The sequence below is a fragment of the Bacillus rossius genome, chromosome 5 (genome assembly GCF_032445375.1).
Source record: "Bacillus rossius redtenbacheri isolate Brsri chromosome 5, Brsri_v3, whole genome shotgun sequence".
NCBI lineage: Eukaryota > Metazoa > Arthropoda > Insecta > Phasmatodea > Bacillidae > Bacillus > Bacillus rossius.
In genome coordinates this window covers 13,276,325-13,297,348 of record NC_086333.1, presented here as the reverse complement: position 1 = coordinate 13,297,348, position 21,024 = coordinate 13,276,325, and the positions used below count along the sequence as shown (strand labels likewise).

The 21,024-nt window shown below is 39.5% G+C and overlaps 1 protein-coding gene across 1 annotated transcript in view; it reads left to right on the top strand.

Annotated features, from left to right (window-relative positions):
* The window catches only part of LOC134532335 (tetraspanin-6-like), a 92,753-nt gene that overhangs the window by 55,390 nt on the left and 16,339 nt on the right, over positions 1-21,024 (top strand). Inside the window, exon 4 of the mRNA XM_063368756.1 lies at positions 16,649-16,855. Coding sequence (XP_063224826.1) covers positions 16,649-16,855 — 207 coding nt within the window. The remainder of the gene's footprint in view (positions 1-16,648; positions 16,856-21,024) is intronic.

Here is a 21,024-nt window from a genome sequence, read left to right as displayed (position 1 = left end):
CTGTTGCAATTATATAAAAAATTACGAAAAATTCTGTCTGCTTGTGAACTACTCCTTTTTTGAGCAATGATAGAGTTCTAGTACAAGCCAGCATTATTTGTAATTTTTTAAATATATTTTAAAATTTTTCTGTGATTTTCTGTTATAAATGAAAACTTTGATGGTTTTCTCCGTGTGTTCCTGATTATTCTTGTCAATATTATAATGGTTTATTCCGTGTGCTCCTGATTATTCTTGTCAATATTTTGATGGCTCTATCAGTGTGCTCCTGATTATTCCTGCGGTTTTTTCCATTTGCGTGTGGTTATTTCTGAGAAACCGCTCTCTGCGTAAAGGATTTTTTTTTACTTATTGAGTCATGTCATTTTATTCAGAGTTACATTTAATTAGTGACATTCTGCTACTAATTCGGCACTTGCAATATATTTATCAGGAGAAATAAAAAAATAATAAAAATTCATTACTCAGTCGAATAATATGTAATGAAACTGTCAAGCACTAACATGCAAGGCGAACTTCCTTCTCCCTGTTGTCTAGCTAAGCCAATCCTTCTTTTGCGATCGTTAGTGAGCATCCCGCATCCCACATAAAATAAAAAAATAATAATTACCAGCAAGTAGCACGTGGCATCATCTGTTGACAAAAATCGACACTACTTGCATCAAGTTATTTTGCATCAGATAAATTAACTCTTTCTGATGAATGGAGCTATTGTAACCTGTTGGAGCAGTGTATCCTTGAAGCCTTGCAGTCTCGTAACCACGTAGCCATATGATCTGGAAGCATCGTAGTCCTGTAGCCTTGCTGACTTGTAACCTGTAGACATGTAGCTATATAGTCACGTATCTCGTAGTCTCCTAGTCACGTAGCCTTAGAGCCTCGTAGACTTGTAGCCATGTATCCAAATGCCGATGGAGCAGTTGAAGTCAAAACACTGTTGGAGCCAAAGTCAGTTGGAGCACTTGGAGCTTTGGAACTATTGGAGCAGATGGAGCGAATAGAGCTTTGGAAAATTTGGAGCAGTTGGAGTAGGTCGAGCTGTTGGAGGATTTGAAGCTGTTAGGGTATTTGGAGGTTTTGGATCTGTTGGAGCTTTGGAGCTGTTGGAGCTGTTGGATCTTTGGAGCTATTGGAGCTTTGGAACTGTTGGAGCTTTGGAACTGTTGGAGCTTTGGAGCATTTGGAGCTGTTGAAGCTTTGGAGCTTTGGATCATTTGAATTTTGTAGCTGATGGAGCTTCGGAGCAATTGGAGCTTTGGAGTATTTGGAGCTGATGGAGATTTGGAGCAATTAGAGCTTTGGCATATTTGGAGCTGTTGGAGCTTGGAGCTTTTGGAGATTTGGAGCATTTGGAGCAGTTGGAGCTTTGTAGCTTTTGTAGCTTTTGGAGATATTGGAGCATTTGGAGCTTTGGCGCTGTTGGAACTTTTGAGCTTTCGATCTGTTGTAGCTTTGAAGCATTTGGAGCTTTGGTACTGTTGAAGCTTTGCAGATGTTGGAGCTTTGGAGCCTTGTAGCTGTTGGAGCATTTGAAGCAATTGGAGCTTTGGAGAAGATGGATCTTTGGTAGGTGTGTACATTGCGTGTTAGTAGTATAGGATAGCCGGTCCTGCGGCAGGATTCAGGTTGTGGTGTGTGTTGGGGTCAATGACCGACCGACCTCTGACGTCACGGCGGCCATCTTGGATGACCTTGACCTTGACCTTTGACCTTGACCTTTAATTTGATCCTCAAAAATCGCCAAAATCCGCCAAAATTGGGCAAAATTTGCCCAAAATTCCTCAAAATTCGCCAAAATTTACATTTCTGTGAAAAAAAATTCCGCCAAAAAATCTCAAAAAATTCCACAATTCAAAAATCAGGATTTCGAAAATCCTCAAAAGTCGTTTTGCCCTAGAAAAAACACAAATACCTAAAAGCGGCTTAAAACTCCTAAGAGCTAGCCGCTCTAAGCCGCCGAGGTCATGACCTTGAAAACTAGGATGCCATGGCAGCCATATTGGATGATGACGTCACCGTTGCAATTTCCGTTACGGCCGCCATCTTTAAAATCTTTATTTATTATCCGATTTTAATGAAATTTTTTTTAAAATTTATAAAAAAATTTTAATAATAAAATTTTAATAAAATACTTATAAAAAATATATTTTTACGACACGGAGTTCGGAGTCCTCGGTTCGAACCCGGTGAGGGCAAAAAAAAAATTAAAAATGGCGCCCGATCCTTCCCTCACAGTGGACGCAGGCAGACTGATTCCCACCACTTTTTTTCAAAGAATATATATCATCACCTAGTATGACGTCATGTCCGCCATCTTGTCTTCGATGCTGGAAGCCATCATCATTGTATCGTCGGCTAGAGTGCGCTGACGCCATGTTAGTTTAACTCTTACCCGCTAGAGTGCAGTAATCATTTATTACTGTGACACACGCCATCTTGAAATTAGGCCGCCATCTTGAAATCATGTAATAATGTAGCTAGAAAAGCGGGAAAAAATCCAAAATTCATTAAATAAATTAGTAATCCATTTAATGATTGATTGGATCGACTAAGGTCCTTGGTTCGATCCCTGGTCGATACAAAACAACTTTAATTTAAAAAAAATACTAAAAAAGTGTTAAGTTTGAGAAAATAAAAACACCACAAGTTCTTTTAAAAAAAATTTATTACATAAATTCAATACACAACTACAAGTACAAAAAAATACACAGACAAATTACCAAAAACTTTTGGATTCCTCGATTCAAACAGTCTTCTTATTGTACGGACTAAGCCTTTTACATGACTTTAAATGTCTATCCGATCCGTTCATCACCACAGCCAGAGACGGACTGAAGTTCATAGCACTTATATATAGTCTTATTAGCCGGTACAACACATGAGTCAAATCAATAACCATGTTCATTATACGTCTCGGAGCATTTTTTATAATGACGATGTAAACTATCGAGACGCGAAATTAGTTTATTGCACTTATTGCACTGAAAATGTATTCTTTGAACATTATTAGAACAACCGCTTCTTTCATGTCTGCGAGCATTTGAGGTGATAGTAAATGATGCACCACAGTATTTGCACTGATGCGAAGTACGCTCTTCATTAATTGAAGTATTCAATGCTGATGAAACTTCAGCTGTTGGTGGAACAGCACATATCGAAGTCTCCTCCAGTGTTATCAGAGGCGTTGCCAACGGGATCTTCTCCAACATCGTCGGCGCCGAGGTCATGATTCCCGTAGTCGCTGGTACATCCTCCATCGAGTACGACGTTAAAGTCGGTAAAGATGCCATCGAAGTCTCAAGAACAGTCAATTACGCGACTTATGCACCAGAAGAAACAAACTAGGTGATCCGTACACCGTCGACGACAGTAAAAAACTGAGCGTCCTGCTGTCTAGGACTCGTTTATATACATTAACCGTTTTGAATTATACGCTAGTCAAATCAAGAACAATTTACTAAAATACTAGAGTCAAAACAACATTAAAAAAATAGAAGCACCATCAAAAAAAAAATGGAAGCATATTTGGAAGCACCTTAAAAAAAGGAAAAACAATAGGAAGCACCGACTACGAAAAAACAGCACATTTGGAAGCACCGACAACAAAAAGGCAGCACATTTGGAAGCACCGACTACGAAAAGGCAGCACATTTGGCAGCACCGACAACGAAAAGGCAGCACATTTGGAAGCACCGACTACGAAAAGGCAGCACATTTGGAAGCACCGACAACGAAAAGGCAGCACATTTGGAAGCACCGACAACGAAAAGGCAGCACATTTGGAAGCACCGATAACGAAAAGGCAGCACATTTGGCAGCACCGACAACGAAAAGGCAGCACATTTGGCAGCACCGACAACGAAAAGGCAGCACATTTGGAAGCACCGACTACGAAAAGGCAGCACATTTGGAAGCACCGACAACGAAAAGACAGCACATTTGGAAGCACCGACTACGAAAAGGCAGCACATTTGGCAGCACCGACAACGAAAAGGCAGCACATTTGGCAGTACCAACAACGAAAAGGCAGCACATTTGGAAGCACCGACTACGAAAAGGGAGCACATTTGGCAGCACCGACAACGAAAAGGCAGCACATTTGGAAGCACCGACAACGAAAAGACAGCACATTTGGAAGCACCGACAACGAAAAGGCAGCACATTTGGAAGCACCGACAACGAAAAGGCAGCACATTTGGAAGCACCGACAACGAAAAGGCAGCACATTTGGAAGCACCGACAACGAAAGGCAGCACATTTGGAAGCACCATCATCGAAAAGGCAGCACATTTGGAAGCTCCATCAACAAAAAAAAAAAAGGCAAAAAGGAAGCACCAGTTACGAGATCTAAGTCTTAGTTAGAAATAAGAATACAAGAAATAAAAACATTAAATTCGTATCATTTAAATTATTTATTTTATTGCTTTACATTATACAAATGCAAGTAAAACAAGCCATTATTGTATGTAGCCAGCATTCCTCAGTTCCTTGAGTATGAAGGATATTTATTTGATGCACGAATAGTTTCCTGCACAAAGCGAACCATGTAGAAGTCTTAGCCGGTCAACCAATATGTTTGGATCTTTCCACGATGTGTAATCAATCTCTTCTACCACCATCTTCCTTGCACCTTTATAAATATTATGATCTCTGGTGTCTTCCGTTTTACCACCAACCTCAGGGTAACTTTCATGTTTGAGACGGTGATCATCACAAGCTTGATCAGATTTATTTAATATATCACGTCGTTTCCACCGTTTCGGTCTCAGGACACCGCCACATTCTTCGATCTTGGCAGCTTTAGGTGCTTCATCATAGTCTATGTCTTTGTCAACAGCCTCAGAGTCACTGTAACAATCACCGTAGAAGGAATCGTCTTCACCCAATTTACCGTAATAATTCGATGTTGTTGATGTTGAAGTGTCTTCATCGTCTTCATGCTTCCTTTTTAGGAGTCCATCATTTTTACAAAGTAGGAAAGATCTACTTCAATTCGGCTGGAATATATTCTCACTTTTCACGTTAAGGATTCTTCCATTGTCTTCATTCTTCCGTAAATCATCAACCTCCTTCAATTTAAGTTCTTTGTCAAGATCGGAAGAGCCAAGAAAATTATTGTCGTAATGCAGATCACTCTTCCTTAGGCTAGTAGATTCATCGTTGTCCTCTAGCTTGTACGCAGGCTTGGCGCTACAAGTTCTGCCATGTCTTTTTAAGCTCTCTCTCCGCGTAAACGACTTGCTACATCGAACACAACTTATCATATTGCGCAGTGGATTTTTAACACAGTCATTCTTCTCGTGTTGTCTTTTATTCTTTCTCAAGATAAACTCTTTACTGCAAAACTTACACCTATGTTCTTTCGATACAGCGTCAGATCCCAAATCAGAATTCATATTAGTTACTGAGACTAATGCCAGATACCAATTGAGTGTTTTAAATTAGATCCAATACTTAAATAGAAATTTTTTCATATTTCATCAGCGAGAATTAATATATCTCATGCAAAAGTACTTTATGCATGTAGTTCTGCTTTTCAACAACAGATGTCGCCACATGTTGCTTGCAGGTAAATAATATTTAGTTCTTTTATGCGGGATGCGGGATGCTCACTAACGATCGCAAAAGAAGGATGGCTTCGCTAGACTCCAAGGAAAAGGAAGTTCGTCTTGCATGTTGGTGCTCCACAGATGTCTCATAGCATAATATTAATTTGACTGTGTAATTATATGTGTTAATTCCACCTTATAAAAATATTGCAAGTTTTGATTTAGTAGCAGAAATTATCGAATTAAATGTAACTCCAAATAAAATGACATGTCTCATTAGACAAAAAAAAATCCATGCAGAGAGCGGTTTCTCAGAATAGTCAGAAACACTTGAAGAAACCACAGGAATGATTGCAAGAACACGGGAAAACCTATCAAAATATTGACAAGAATAATCAGGAGCACACGGAAAAAACCATCAAAATATTGACAAGAATATTCAGGAGCACTCGGAGAAATCCATCAGATGTCTAGTTAGGTATAATCAGAAGCACCCGGAGAAAACCACCATAATATTGTCAAGAATAATCAGGAGCACACAGAGAAAACCACCACAAGTTTTCTTTGATATCATAAAAATACAAAAAAAAAAATATTTAAAAATAATAATAAATTAATAAAAAATTTTAAATGACAAAAAAAAATAAAAAAAATAAATAAACAGATTATTATTTTTTTTATTTTTTTTTTGTCATTTAAAATTTTTTATTAATTTATTATTATTTTTAAATATTTTTTTTTTGTATTTTTATGATATCAAAGAAAACTTGTGGTGGTTTTCTCTGTGTGCTCCTGATTATTCTTGACAATATTATGGTGGTTTTCTCCGGGTGCTTCTGATTATACCTAACTAGACATCTGATGGATTTCTCCGAGTGCTCCTGAATATTCTTGTCAATATTTTGATGGTTTTTTCCGTGTGCTCCTGATTATTCTTGTCAATATTTTGATAGGTTTTCCCGTGTTCTTGCAATCATTCCTGTGGTTTCTTCAAGTGTTTCTGACTATTCTGAGAAACCGCTCTCTGCATGGATTTTTTTTTGTCTAATGAGACATGTCATTTTATTTGGAGTTACATTTAATTCGATAATTTCTGCTACTAAATCAAAACTTGCAATATTTTTATAAGGTGGAATTAACACATATAATTACACAGTCAAATTAATATTATGCTATGAGACATCTGTGGAGCACCAACATGCAAGACGAACTTCCTTTTCCTTGGAGTCTAGCGAAGCCATCCTTCTTTTGCGATCGTTAGTGAGCATCCCGCATCCCGCATAAAAGAACTAAATATTATTTACCTGCAAGCAACATGTGGCGACATCTGTTGTTGAAAAGCAGAACTACATGCATAAAGTACTTTTGCATGAGATATATTAATTCTCGCTGATGAAATATGAAAAAATTTCTATTTAAGTATTGGATCTAATTTAAAACACTCAATTGGTATCTGGCATTAGTCTCAGTAACTAATATGAATTCTGATTTGGGATCTGACGCTGTATCGAAAGAACATAGGTGTAAGTTTTGCAGTAAAGAGTTTATCTTGAGAAAGAATAAAAGACAACACGAGAAGAATGACTGTGTTAAAAATCCACTGCGCAATATGATAAGTTGTGTTCGATGTAGCAAGTCGTTTACGCGGAGAGAGAGCTTAAAAAGACATGGCAGAACTTGTAGCGCCAAGCCTGCGTACAAGCTAGAGGACAACGATGAATCTACTAGCCTAAGGAAGAGTGATCTGCATTACGACAATAATTTTCTTGGCTCTTCCGATCTTGACAAAGAACTTAAATTGAAGGAGGTTGATGATTTACGGAAGAATGAAGACAATGGAAGAATCCTTAACGTGAAAAGTGAGAATATATTCCAGCCGAATTGAAGTAGATCTTTCCTACTTTGTAAAAATGATGGACTCCTAAAAAGGAAGCATGAAGACGATGAAGACACTTCAACATCAACAACATCGAATTATTACGGTAAATTGGGTGAAGACGATTCCTTCTACGGTGATTGTTACAGTGACTCTGAGGCTGTTGACAAAGACATAGACTATGATGAAGCACCTAAAGCTGCCAAGATCGAAGAATGTGGCGGTGTCCTGAGACCGAAACGGTGGAAACGACGTGATATATTAAATAAATCTGATCAAGCTTGTGATAATCACCGTCTCAAACATGAAAGTTACCCTGAGGTTGGTGGTAAAACGGAAGACACCAGAGATCATAATATTTATAAAGGTGCAAGGAAGATGGTGGTAGAAGAGATTGATTACACATCGTGGAAAGATCCAAACATATTGGTTGACCGGCTAAGACTTCTACATGGTTCGCTTTGTGCAGGAAACTATTCGTGCATCAAAGAAATATCCTTCATACTCAAGGAACTGAGGAATGCTGGCTACATACAATAATGGCTTGTTTTACTTGCATTTGTATAATGTAAAGCAATAAAATAAATAATTTAAATGATACGAATTTAATGTTTTTATTTCTTGTATTCTTATTTCTAACTAAGACTTAGATCTCGTAACTGGTGCTTCCTTTTTGCCTTTTTTTTTTTTGTTGATGGAGCTTCCAAATGTGCTGCCTTTTCGATGATGGTGCTTCCAAATGTGCTGCCTTTCGTTGTCGGTGCTTCCAAAAGTGCTGCCTTTTCGTTGTCGGTGCTTCCAAATGTGCTGCCTTTTCGTTGTCGGTGCTTCCAAATGTGCTGCCTTTTCGTTGTCGGTGCTTCCAAATGTGCTGTCTTTTCGTTGTCGGTGCTTCCAAATGTGCTGCCTTTTCGTTGTCGGTGCTGCCAAATGTGCTCCCTTTTCGTAGTCGGTGCTTCCAAATGTGCTGCCTTTTCGTTGTTGGTACTGCCAAATGTGCTGCCTTTTCGTTGTCGGTGCTGCCAAATGTGCTGCCTTTTCGTAGTCGGTGCTTCCAAATGTGCTGTCTTTTCGTTGTCGGTGCTTCCAAATGTGCTGCCTTTTCGTAGTCGGTGCTTCCAAATGTGCTGCCTTTTCGTTGTCGGTGCTGCCAAATGTGCTGCCTTTTCGTTGTCGGTGCTGCCAAATGTGCTGCCTTTTCGTTATCGGTGCTTCCAAATGTGCTGCCTTTTCGTTGTCGGTGCTTCCAAATGTGCTGCCTTTTCGTTGTCGGTGCTTCCAAATGTGCTGCCTTTTCGTAGTCGGTGCTTCCAAATGTGCTGCCTTTTCGTTGTCGGTGCTGCCAAATGTGCTGCCTTTTCGTAGTCGGTGCTTCCAAATGTGCTGCCTTTTTGTTGTCGGTGCTTCCAAATGTGCTGTTTTTTCGTAGTCGGTGCTTCCTATTGTTTTTCCTTTTTTTAAGGTGCTTCCAAATATGCTTCCATTTTTTTTTTGATGGTGCTTCTATTTTTTTAATGTTGTTTTGACTCTAGTATTTTAGTAAATTGTTCTTGATTTGACTAGCGTATAATTCAAAACGGTTAATGTATATAAACGAGTCCTAGACAGCAGGACGCTCAGTTTGTTACTGTCGTCGACGGTGTACGGATCACCTAGTTTGTTTCTTCTGGTGCATAAGTCGCGTAATTGACTGTTCTTGAGACTTCGATGGCATCTTTACCGACTTTAACGTCGTACTCGATGGAGGATGTACCAGCGACTACGGGAATCATGACCTCGGCGCCGACGATGTTGGAGAAGATCCCGTTGGCAACGCCTCTGATAACACTGGAGGAGACTTCGATATGTGCTGTTCCACCAACAGCTGAAGTTTCATCAACATTGAATACTTCAATTAATGAAGAGCGTACTTCGCATCAGTGCAAATACTGTGGTGCATCATTTACTATCACCTCAAATGCTCGCAGACATGAAAGAAGCGGTTGTTCTAATAATGTTCAAAGAATACAATTTCAGTGCAATAAGTGCAATAAACTAATTTCGCGTCTCGATAGTTTACATCGTCATTATAAAAAATGCTCCGAGACGTATAATGAACATGGTTATTGATTTGACTCATGTGTTGTACCGGCTAATAAGACTATATATAAGTGCTATGAACTTCAGTCCGTCTCTGGCTGTGGTGATGAACGGATCGGATAGACATTTAAAGTCATGTAAAAGGCTTAGTCCGTACAATAAGAAGACTGTTTGAATCGAGGAATCCAAAAGTTTTTGGTAATTTGTCTGTGTATTTTTTTGTACTTGTAGTTGTGTATTGAATTTATGTAATAAATTTTTTTTAAAAGAACTTGTGGTGTTTTTATTTTCTCAAACTTAACACTTTTTTAGTATTTTTTTTAAATTAAAGTTGTTTTGTATCGACCAGGGATCGAACCAAGGACCTTAGTCGATCCAATCAATCATTAAATGGATTACTAATTTATTTAATGAATTTTGGATTTTTTCCCGCTTTTCTAGCTACATTATTACATGATTTCAAGATGGCGGCCGAATTTCAAGATGGCGTGTGTCACAGTAATAAATGATTACTGCACTCTAGCGGGTAAGAGTTAAACTAACATGGCGTCAGCGCACTCTAGCCGACGATACAATGATGATGGCTTCCAGCATCGAAGACAAGATGGCGGACATGACGTCATACTAGGTGATGATATATATTCTTTGAAAAAAAGTGGTGGGAATCAGTCTGCCTGCGTCCACTGTGAGGGAAGGATCGGGCGCCATTTTTAATTTTTTCTTTGCCCTCACCGGGTTCGAACCGAGGACTCCGAACTCCGTGTCGTAAAAATATATTTTTATAAGTATTTTATTAAAATTTTATTATTAAAATTTTTTATAAATTTTAAAAAAAATTTCATTAAAATCGGATAATAAATAAAGATTTTAAAGATGGCGGCCGTAACGGAAATTGCAACGGTGACGTCATCATCCAATATGGCTGCCATGGCATCCTAGTTTTCAAGGTCATGACCTCGGCGGCTTAGAGCGGCTAGCTCTTAGGAGTTTTAAGCCGCTTTTAGGAATTTGTGTTTTTTCTAGGGCAAAACGACTTTTGAGGATTTTCGAAATCCTGATTTTTGAATTGTGGAATTTTTTGAGATTTTTTGGCGGAATTTTTTTTCACAGAAATGTAAATTTTGGCGAATTTTGAGGAATTTTGGGCAAATTTTGCCCAATTTTGGCGATTTTTGAGGATCAAATTAAAGGTCAAGGTCAAAGGTCAAGGTCAAGGTCATCCAAGATGGCCGCCGTGACGTCAGAGGTCGGTCGGTCATTGACCCCACCACACACCACAACCTGAATCCTGCCACAGGACCGGCTATCCTATACTACTCGTGTTCATTCCGTTTCCTGTGTGTACTGTGTGCTCATTCCGTTTCCTGTGTGTTCTGTGTGTTCATTCCGTTGCCTGTGTGTACTCTGTGTTTAATCATTATCTGTGTGTACTGTGTGTTTATTCATTTCTTGTGTGTACTGTGTGTACGTACTGTATGATCAGTGTGTTCTTTTTTTGAATGTGTGACGTTTCGTTGAATGCACGTATTCAAATCTGTAGTAGCTATGAATGTTTACTAGTCCAAAACCTCTTTGTTTTGATCAATATTTTTCAGGGATTCTTGGTCCTCTTGTAAGCGTAAAACATGTTACGTTGGTTTAATTGAATATAATGAGCTGTCGATGAAGAAGGTCGTGATGTTCGGAAATGACTGGTCTATATATCTGATATCGTACATGACCCGGTCTCGAAGCCCGACGATGCTTGGTCTATATGTATGTATGGCTTTGTACATGAACATTTTAGAGGTTATTCTAAGTATCGATAAACTAGACTTTCATGATAGGTTTATCGGCAACGTATTTAATTCATTGGACAGATATATTGTCATGAGTTGTTTTTCGTAGAGTAAATGATTAATAAACTCCGCGAAAGGTAATGGAAAACAGAATATAAGATTTATTTAATATTTAGTTACACTTGACACTTATCAAAAATCAAACCGAGGAAAGGAATCCATCGGTTCAATATGTAAATTAATAAGTGTTTTTTTTTCAGTGGATTTTGTAATTTTTCCCGAATTTCCAGGATAATTATGACAAACTTCCAAGATGACGTCATATAGGTTGACTGGAGGCTGGTAGTAGAGGATTTAAGCCTCTTTTATATCTTACCATCTTATTTATTGAAATTGATATTTTTTACATAAATTTTTTTTTTGCATCGTCCAGGGATCGTACCAAGGACAGGAATCGATCGAATCAGTCATTACTTTAATGAGTGATGTTTTTGATGAATTATGTACTTTTCCCCGAATCTCTATCTAAGTAATTACACAATTCCAAGATGTCATCCAAATTTCAAGATGTTGGGCGCCTCAGTAATAATAAATGATTACTGCACTCTAGCAGGTAACAATTTAACTAGTATGGTGGAAATGCGCTGTATAAGACTAGTACACACACAAGATGGTGTCCTCCCGCAGATGAAAACAAGATTGTGACAATGTCCTCTAGCAGGTGATATATGTTAAATATCCCTCCTGGTAGCGTGTACTAAACACAAAATGTCAGATCCATGTGGTCGTCAAGGTCAAGATCAAAGTTCAAGGTCAAGGTCAAAGTTAATGGTCAAGGTCAAGATCAAAGTTCAAAGTAAAGTTCAAAGTTCAATTTCAACAGTCAAGGTCAAAGGTATGGTGAACAAAAAATTACACTAACAAGACATCAGTTCACTCTAGCAGACACAAACAATATGATGACCTCCAGCGGATGAAGACAAGATGGCGGACATGATGTCATACCAGCTGACGATGTATACCTTGATATTGGAGGTGGGAGGTCAGTCTGTAGGTGGCTTCCGTGGAGGAAGTATCTGTCGTTTTTTTTGCTCTTACCAGTTTCGAACCAAGGACGGGAACCGATCTAATCAATAAGTATATTAATAAGTTATTTTTTGATGAATTTCGAACTATTTTTCATTGAAATCGGATAATAAATACAGATTTTCAAGATGGCATCCGTAATGTTAATTGATACAGTGGTTACATAATTCAAAATTTCGGGTGTGTCATAAGAAATTTTGATTACTTTTTATTGAGAATTTTTTAAATGTATAGATTAATAAATTTCTGGTTTACAGATGCCGGGAATGAACCGAGGACCGAAATCGTTTAAGTACCTAACTAAACATTTGAAGAAGGTAATTTTTATAATATTTTTGGGAATTTTTCCGAAATTTCTAGCATTGAAATTACGGATTTTCAAGATGGTGGCTGTAACAACAATTGAAACAGTTACAAGATGGTGGTTTTAATTCAAACAGGTCATGCTATTATTACTTCAAATTAAAAAAAAAAAATATTACAAGTTTGAATATGCACATTATTTTTATATATAACTTATTTAATACTCAGTCAGGTAAATGCCTCGATGGCCAAGCGGTCAAAGGCGTATGTTTTCCAGCCTAGCGGTCAGAGCTGCGATGGTTCGAATCATAGCATATAATTATAATAATTAGACATCGGTATTTATCTTGGATGACATCACAGACATTACCTTCGATAACATTAGTGAAACCAGGGTAGTTCTGCATTAGATGTCTTGAATATTTTTGCACAAATTTTAACATTCACCTTGGAATCTTAAGATTTTAAACCTGTCACGTATGTAAACTTATTTAAGTTAAATTGGAGTACTATGATGTATTTTTTATATGTTGTTGTTTATTTTGTATTCCGTAGTCATCTCCGAAATGCTGCTGGTATTGTCTGCTATGGTAGGCCATTTTTTTATGATGTCGTGACAGCCATTCTGTTAAACAATTTAGGGCCTAAGTACACAGAATGTTCTGGAACTGCTCTACGGCCAAAATCTCGCCCTGCTAGGCGAGCTCCGCATCGCCGAGGCGGCAGGGGCGGTCCCCCACTCTACTGTCATACACCTTATAGAGGAGGCACATCGACACAAAGCCCAGTTTCTGGCCAACTGGACCCCACAGTCACCGAATCCTCCAACACCACTGGAGCCTGGTGCCACCACCTGTTATCCAGCAGTAAGGGCTATTGTGCGGGCTGAGTCCCAAATGGGCTGCCCCGTAGGAGGTACTGTGAAGACTGGGGCCCACCATATGTATGGTCTGACTGCCAAATGGCAAATCAACAAAAATCCAACAGAATGACATATGTCTTATCCCTTCTAATGGCAACCTGAATACCCCAGCAGAGGATGATGGACATACTGAACAACCCGCCCTGAGTCTATCGGGCATTCCACACACCGGTCCTCAGACACGTCATTATCCATGCCACAGACCAATTACCAGCCCACTGTCACTCGTATCACATCACTTATCATCCTCCAACCTAACCTCAGTCACCTCGTGCCCCACTCATGTGGGCATCACTGAATGAACTCGAGCACCTTGTGCACAGACTAGATCCCGAGGATGCACTCTTAGAGTCACCCAACGCCAGAGAACCGCCAATGCACGACATCATAATAAGCCCAGAGGTTATGTTCCCTAATGACGAATCCAACGCTCCACGAACCAGCATGTCGGACTGGGACCAACCCTGCTGGCACGTGGATGTTAGCCTGTTGGATTCCTCCTTCACCATAAATGTGGAGGAGCTCTAACAACCCGAGGTCGGATCACCACACAGACATTCCTGTAAGGCGCAATGAGCCCCAACTACATGTTGTTGCGAGGACAGCACCAACAGGACACAGTGCAACGTGGCAGTGCGTGTGACGGGCGTCGATGACCATGGTGGCCTCAGGATGGGGGTGCCTTTGATGCCAACCATCGGTGCTCTTCTAGTCTGCACTGGCCGCTATGGCACATCGCCGCTAGAGTGTGTTCGACCCGAATGTGTTCCAGCACATTGCAGGGCAAGCAAGTGTAATGCTTCGAGTGCCAGGGCAGGCACAACCAGTGTATCAATTGTCACCCGAGTGGCAATCGATCAGTACTGTTTTAGTTATTTTGCTTTTCATTAATTATTTTTTAAAATAACTAGGCAACTATTAGACAATATTACTATTCGAATAATTATTCAAATAATAATGACCATATCTGTCTCAGCACGATTAGGCTGAGAGCATGGCCTACCTTACTCTTTTGGACACCGCACATTTTCACGGGAACGGAACTGGAGAGCCGCGCGGAATCCACAGCCTTGGCAGTTGACCATCACCCTTGAAGCAGACCAGGTGCATATCGCCCTGTAGGGTCTATCAACCTTTGTTCTCTGAATTCAACACAGCAATAATGCAAGTTTCGAATCCTTCTCCATCTTGCCCCGGGTACATTTTGCATGGCTGGACGGAAATCACCAGCCGCGTAACTTAAATATGTGTGCCTTCGAGTGGGACGTTTTATATTTTAATGTAATTTTTTATATTTTTGTCTGGGTGCTCATTGAGAGCAATAATTTAATTATTAGGACTCAGTTATCGATACCTTTTCAGTTTAGTCTGCACAAGGCCGCCGGTTAGGCGAAACGCAGCAACTCTTTTTAATTAATACAGCACAATGATTTTAATGGCCCGTATTTATTTCTGCTTACAGTTTTATGACATGGCAATCTTTATGCCCAATACATAATACTAGTAGCCCATGTTTAAATTTTTTTTCATATGCCATTATTGTTCAGTGTTTTTGTATTTTTTGTAGCATGACAATTAGGGGATGGCTGCTTCATGTAACTTACAGTGTATTTTGCAATTGTCTCGTTAGTTAGGCTATGTGTATTGTTGCGGAGTCGCATCACGTGTAGACATTTACATTTCATGTCAGAAACAGGATGCCGAGCGCACCTGTCATATCAATTTGTAGACGAAGGCTAGAGAGCACATAAATAAACATTTACCGCTTAACACATAACTCCATGTAGTCATGATAACATGACCATAAAAAGTGCGCCACATCGAGCTCCATCTCTTGAAGTAACCAGTCCATGCTCTGAGTAGCACATGCAAGAGTTCCTCTGTTCAATAAAGACAATCTTACATGCTTTCCGGGCATCTGATTTAGAAACGGACTAAACCACCGTTTACTATAGCATCACTGGTGGCTACATCAGCCGGGGATATTTCTGTTGGGCCAACACCTGCTGCCCGCCGGTCAAATGGCGATGTCACGCCCTGAAAAAGTAGTCTCGAACACTCCGTGATCTATCACACAAGCATAACTGCTAGCTGACACCAAAGGCAACCATCATCTCGATCGTAATTTCAGTGGCAGAAGGCAGCATGTCGTCCTTATAATTTAAAATAATTTAATATAATTTTTTATCTCCTGTGAACAAAGCACATAATTTTATGTAATGCCTTGTTGTTAATAGTGACTGACTGCTACAAAAAGTTTTTTCTGTGAAAAATAATTGAGGTTAAGCATTGAATATTTGTTGCCAGAATATCTAATTTTTTTATTAATACTGTCAATATGCACTTATTTATGGTCTACGAAAAATAAAAAATTAGTATGATGAAAAATACTAAAATGTATTATAGTTAAGGATTGTTACCAAAATAACTTTAAGTAAACAAGCTGGGTAGTATCACTCTTTTAACAGTGGTCGCTAATTAATCTGTACTGCAATATAAGCATGAGCCCGACTATAATGAGTGTCAGTTTGTTGGTAGTCGCTATAAGAAAAAGGATTAGTTAAATTTACCTTCACTGAGTTCTACCTGAAGACTTCAGATCCAACAACATCTGTATATATATTTTAAACTTTTATCTTATTATATTTTGAATTTTTTTCATATTTATTGAGTGATTTCAAGTTTTTTATTTCATTAACCTCGATGGGTTCGAACTAGGGACTCCAAACCCAATTGAAAAAAGTCCCTATGTGTGGCTTATTTCTAGCCACCGACATTTTTGGAGATTAAAATAAGAATTTTCCATCAGAAAGGAAATTTTAACTCGAAATTAGAAATTTTGGGTAGTTTTTTTGGGGGTAAATTTGAAGTTCATACATAGGTCACCAAAATGGCAGCTGTGATGAAAAATCCATGATGGCAGATGACAATCCCAACTACGACCCAGACCTAGTTTCTGGACTGGCCAATACAGACTACTTGTGCATGCCTTGCATTGCTGAAGCCAGTGCAGGTGTGTAGTAACTGTGAGGAGATGTGGGGTATTTCGCTACAGGCAAAGTGCTGCGGCGTGAACTCATCACAAGACTGGCTGGACAAGAAGATGGAGATCCCCAAGTCGTGCTGCCGAGCCGAAGACTCCTGCGACACATCCAACACCAACGACATGTACGAGCAGGGCTGCGGCCATGTCCTCACCAACATCATTGACAAAGCCATCAAAATCCTCGGCTATGTCGCTCTCGCAATCATGGCCGTGCAGGTAATGTGAGCAATGATCGCATGGCAGGTACTCACCGAGTGCTGTCTAGGCTTGTTGTTCTGATTCCCATCTATTAATACTGCACACAAATAAGACTGTGTGCTTGTTGAAGCCAAGCGAAAATTATTTACAATAAAGTTCACACATAATAATAAAATTATGCTTTGCCTCACACTTAGCATTTTTCCATTAGGTGCTATTGATCTTTGCCACTTCTAATTATTTAATTATTAACAGTTTCTATTGCAAATTAATTACAACAAATTTGGTGTGACATGATAAATAATATTCATTCAAAATTTTTATTTTGATTCTAAAAAAGCAAGCATTCAACCTTTGGGAAGGACCAGAATGATATATTTTATTTGGTTTTAACTAAATGCATTGCTAGTTACCCACCACAGTATTCAAATGGTAACATCATCAACTTTCTTAAGATGGGTCCATTGACTTGTCAAACAATAAATTGCAATTAGGTTTGAATACTCTAAGCATAATATAGTATGACGTCGTCCGGCCGAAGGCCACCCCAAAGCCAGACCTGCAACCACCAGTATCCGACCCCGCTAACGGAACGCACCCCTAGCCATGGCCCACCCGAGTCAGGCGAGCCTTCGATGCTAAGGTAGAATCAAGGGCTGTGTCTAATTAATTAAACACGACGACCCCTGTTCACGAATAATCAAACATAATTTAATAATAACCACACTAATAATTAAAAAACCCCGCCTAAGGAAAGTGCGACGCAGGAGTGCCCGAATCACTCACGTGAGAACTTACGTTAACAAGTTTGTGAGTTCCCCCTTTGTGGCCTTCAGCCTAAATTAATTAGTGTTGTGTTAACGTAAATATTACCTCCCCGTTTTTTGTGTGTAACTAGCCACTGGAGCAGTCAACAAGTGACGAACAGTCTCTGGTGTGACTCTTATTATTTAAACTTAATTTATGTACATTTGTTAACCATATTTCTTAAAGAGTACTTGCCAATTAGATTAATCATTAATAATTAATGTACGAATTTAGAGCCACTCTCAGTTTCTTGTTATTAAAATAATTTCCGAATAACGGAACTTTAGTAGAAATTTGGCGCGAGAGAACGCTGAGACCTTTTCTCGCGCCAAGGGCAAACGCCAGTACCGAGCGACTCATGGACCGGGGCGGACGTGTGTTCCACGGGGAGTCATCACCCTTTGTCTCCACTGAACATTATTGCTGGTAACTATAGTCATTTAAACCAAATCTTTTCTCGTAGCATAAACTACCTGTGTGTCCCCGGTCCATTTACGGTGTAGGGCCTAACCCAGCCGCTTAATGATAAACTCCCCTTACTAGACATTACGCGGGGCAGTTCACCATACGGCACGGGCCGACTCCCGCTACAAGTGACTTTTTGTTAAACGTCGAGTGCACAGGCACCACCGACAGCTACGCATAGAACTTGCATCTAATTTAACTGCGGACCGCGGTCCACACAGGTGGACCCGGGTGCCGCCACACTAGCAATTTTCGGGATTGGCCGTCTCCAATCAATCACCCCCTTAAACTTGACTGGCCATAGGGCTTAAATTAGTGACAGTGCGTCAGAGCACTCAGTGTTAATTCAATGTACGTCGTGTAAGTATAAACTGTAATTGTAATTGTTGAGCCGATTAAACGTCCACTCCGCACACTCCGTGCGTGACGTGTCACCGACAGTACAAAGTTCGAATCCGTGTATGATATTGTGTTGGGTATCCCTATAGCCCAGTCATATTAGGGGTTTCACCTCGGAATGAAAGATAATAAGCTGTAAATTGGTATAAACCTTTGTTTTGTCATTCTAAATGTCTCAAAAGTCACAAATGTTATCGTGTCCGCGTATTAAGAAATTGAAGGTCAAAGGTCATAAAAATTGGGTTTTCGCGAATATCTCGCTTTCTATTGCTTAAATAAGATTTGCACCTGTTATAAAAGTTGTAGAGTATAAAATTCTCTACATCTTTTGTTTGAACTTTTTTTTATACGATCAACCGTTTTTGCGGTAAACCGCGAAGAGTGCGCCGCGTACAGTCATATATGGCCACGTACGACATTCACAGAAACACCTTCTGAAAGTGACTTATCACATATAAACACAAATCAGCCATAGCTCTTAAAACCGTACGTCCGTCGTTGCGAAGATATAATTTCAAACTAACGAATAATCTTGACTAATACAAAGAGAAAGTGGCCTTGAATACAATAGAACATCTGTCCCGGCTATAAAAAGAAAAGGTCTTAGGGTAGGGACAAGTATTTCCAGGTATATAAGTATTAAAAAATTTACACGTTTTAAAGAAAACGTATATAATGTCCTTTTAACTTAAAATATAACTAAAATATACATTCCAGGATTATTAATATAGTATAGTTAAATAGTTAAATATAAATAATTAAATATAAATAATTAAGTCACTTATTTTAATTAAATACAAATAATTAATAATTAGTACATAAATAACGGGCATTGTTTAATAATTATAACTTTTTTAGTAAATAATTAACTTTATACAACGTACTGATAACCGTAACTCACGCTTGACTTTGCATTAGGCCATATATGACTGTACGCGGCGCACTCTACGCGGTCTACCGCAAAAACTGTTGATCGTATGAAAAATAAGTTCAAACAAAAGTTGTAGAGAATTTTATACGCTACAACTTTTATAAAAAGTGCAAATCTCATTTAAGCAATAGAAAGCGAGAAATTCGCGAAAAACCGATTTTTATGACCTTTGAAATTCAATTTCTTAAGCGCGGACACGATAGCATTTGTGACTTTTGAGACAACATTTAGAACGACAAAACAAAGGTTTATACCAATTTACAGCTTATTATCTTTCATTCCGAGTTTGATCCCTTTGTTTTACCAAATATGACTGGGCTACTACCCCAGCTAGGAATCAGCGTGTTATGCTGCACAGGGCCTGTGACGTGTTAACAGCCAGGGATCCCTCCAACCGCAAAAGTCGCCGACATCCTAGCGGGCCACGCAGGGGCAACGCAACCACATAAACCAAATTTGGTTAGATGCAGAGATAGCCTGGCGCCCTCCCGAAACGTAATTTCACAAAGAGCCAGATTCCCGCTAGGATACGCGCCCGATCTCGGACACAAGAACCCGGACGATGGCAAGTATAATAACCGCCCTCACCCCTCCATAAATACCAGGTATTATCTGTGCCACTCAGAAGTTTAATATTGGAGTATTAGCCAAGAATAACCTTACGAGTAAAATTATTTTAATGGATTTGGAAAATATGTTAAACACTTTGTTGTACAACTGCCTTGCTGGTGATGGTTGGCATGACTGATAACAGGCGAATGTCAGTTACGGTTATGGCGCCTGTATATGTAACACGGTGAACGGACAATAAAGAATATTAAGTGCTAACTACATGTACTTGCTTATCTACAACTTTATATACCTATGAACACAAGTGATACATGGCGCAGTCGTGTGGAATTTTATTTATATTTCAGTTCGTCCATGTTCGTTGGAATTGTCTGCTGTGGGTGATATAACCTGTAGGTGTGCGTTTGTTTGTTTACACGTGTTTGTCGGACGTCGGTGGTAGATAGTGGATATCGAACAATGTTGTGGACAGACTGAATCGTATAGTTTTTTCTGTTTGCCATAGCAGGCCTCAATCTTGTAAAGCTCCCCGACTCTGTCGACTTTGAGAGTCCCACGGCCCGAAAAGACTGGGAAGTGTTTGAAGGAGATTTTGAAAATTATTTAATCGCAACGGGCCAGGATGAGGGCCCAGATAAGGTTAAGATCGCCCTACTCAAAAACATGTTAGGCTCCCAAGGCCGAGCCATTTTCGAAACTTTCGACATCCCACCAGAAGACAAGCAAGTGTATTCTAAAGTAAAGGAAGCGTACCGCGTGTTCGTGGCACCAAAAACAAATCCTTTGTATGAACAGTTTGTTTTTAACCAGCGTGTGCAACTTGAGGGTGAGACTTTTTGATCATTTCGTGACTGATTGCCGCCGCCTGATTAAAACATGTGGCTATGAGCGCCCAGTTTCGCAGGAAGAGAATATGCTGGTTGACCGCATCGTCCAGGGCATCAGAGATTCGTCCGTTCGGGAGTCTCTGCTGAGGTTAGACAATGCTACTCTTACTAAAGTTGCTGCACACTGC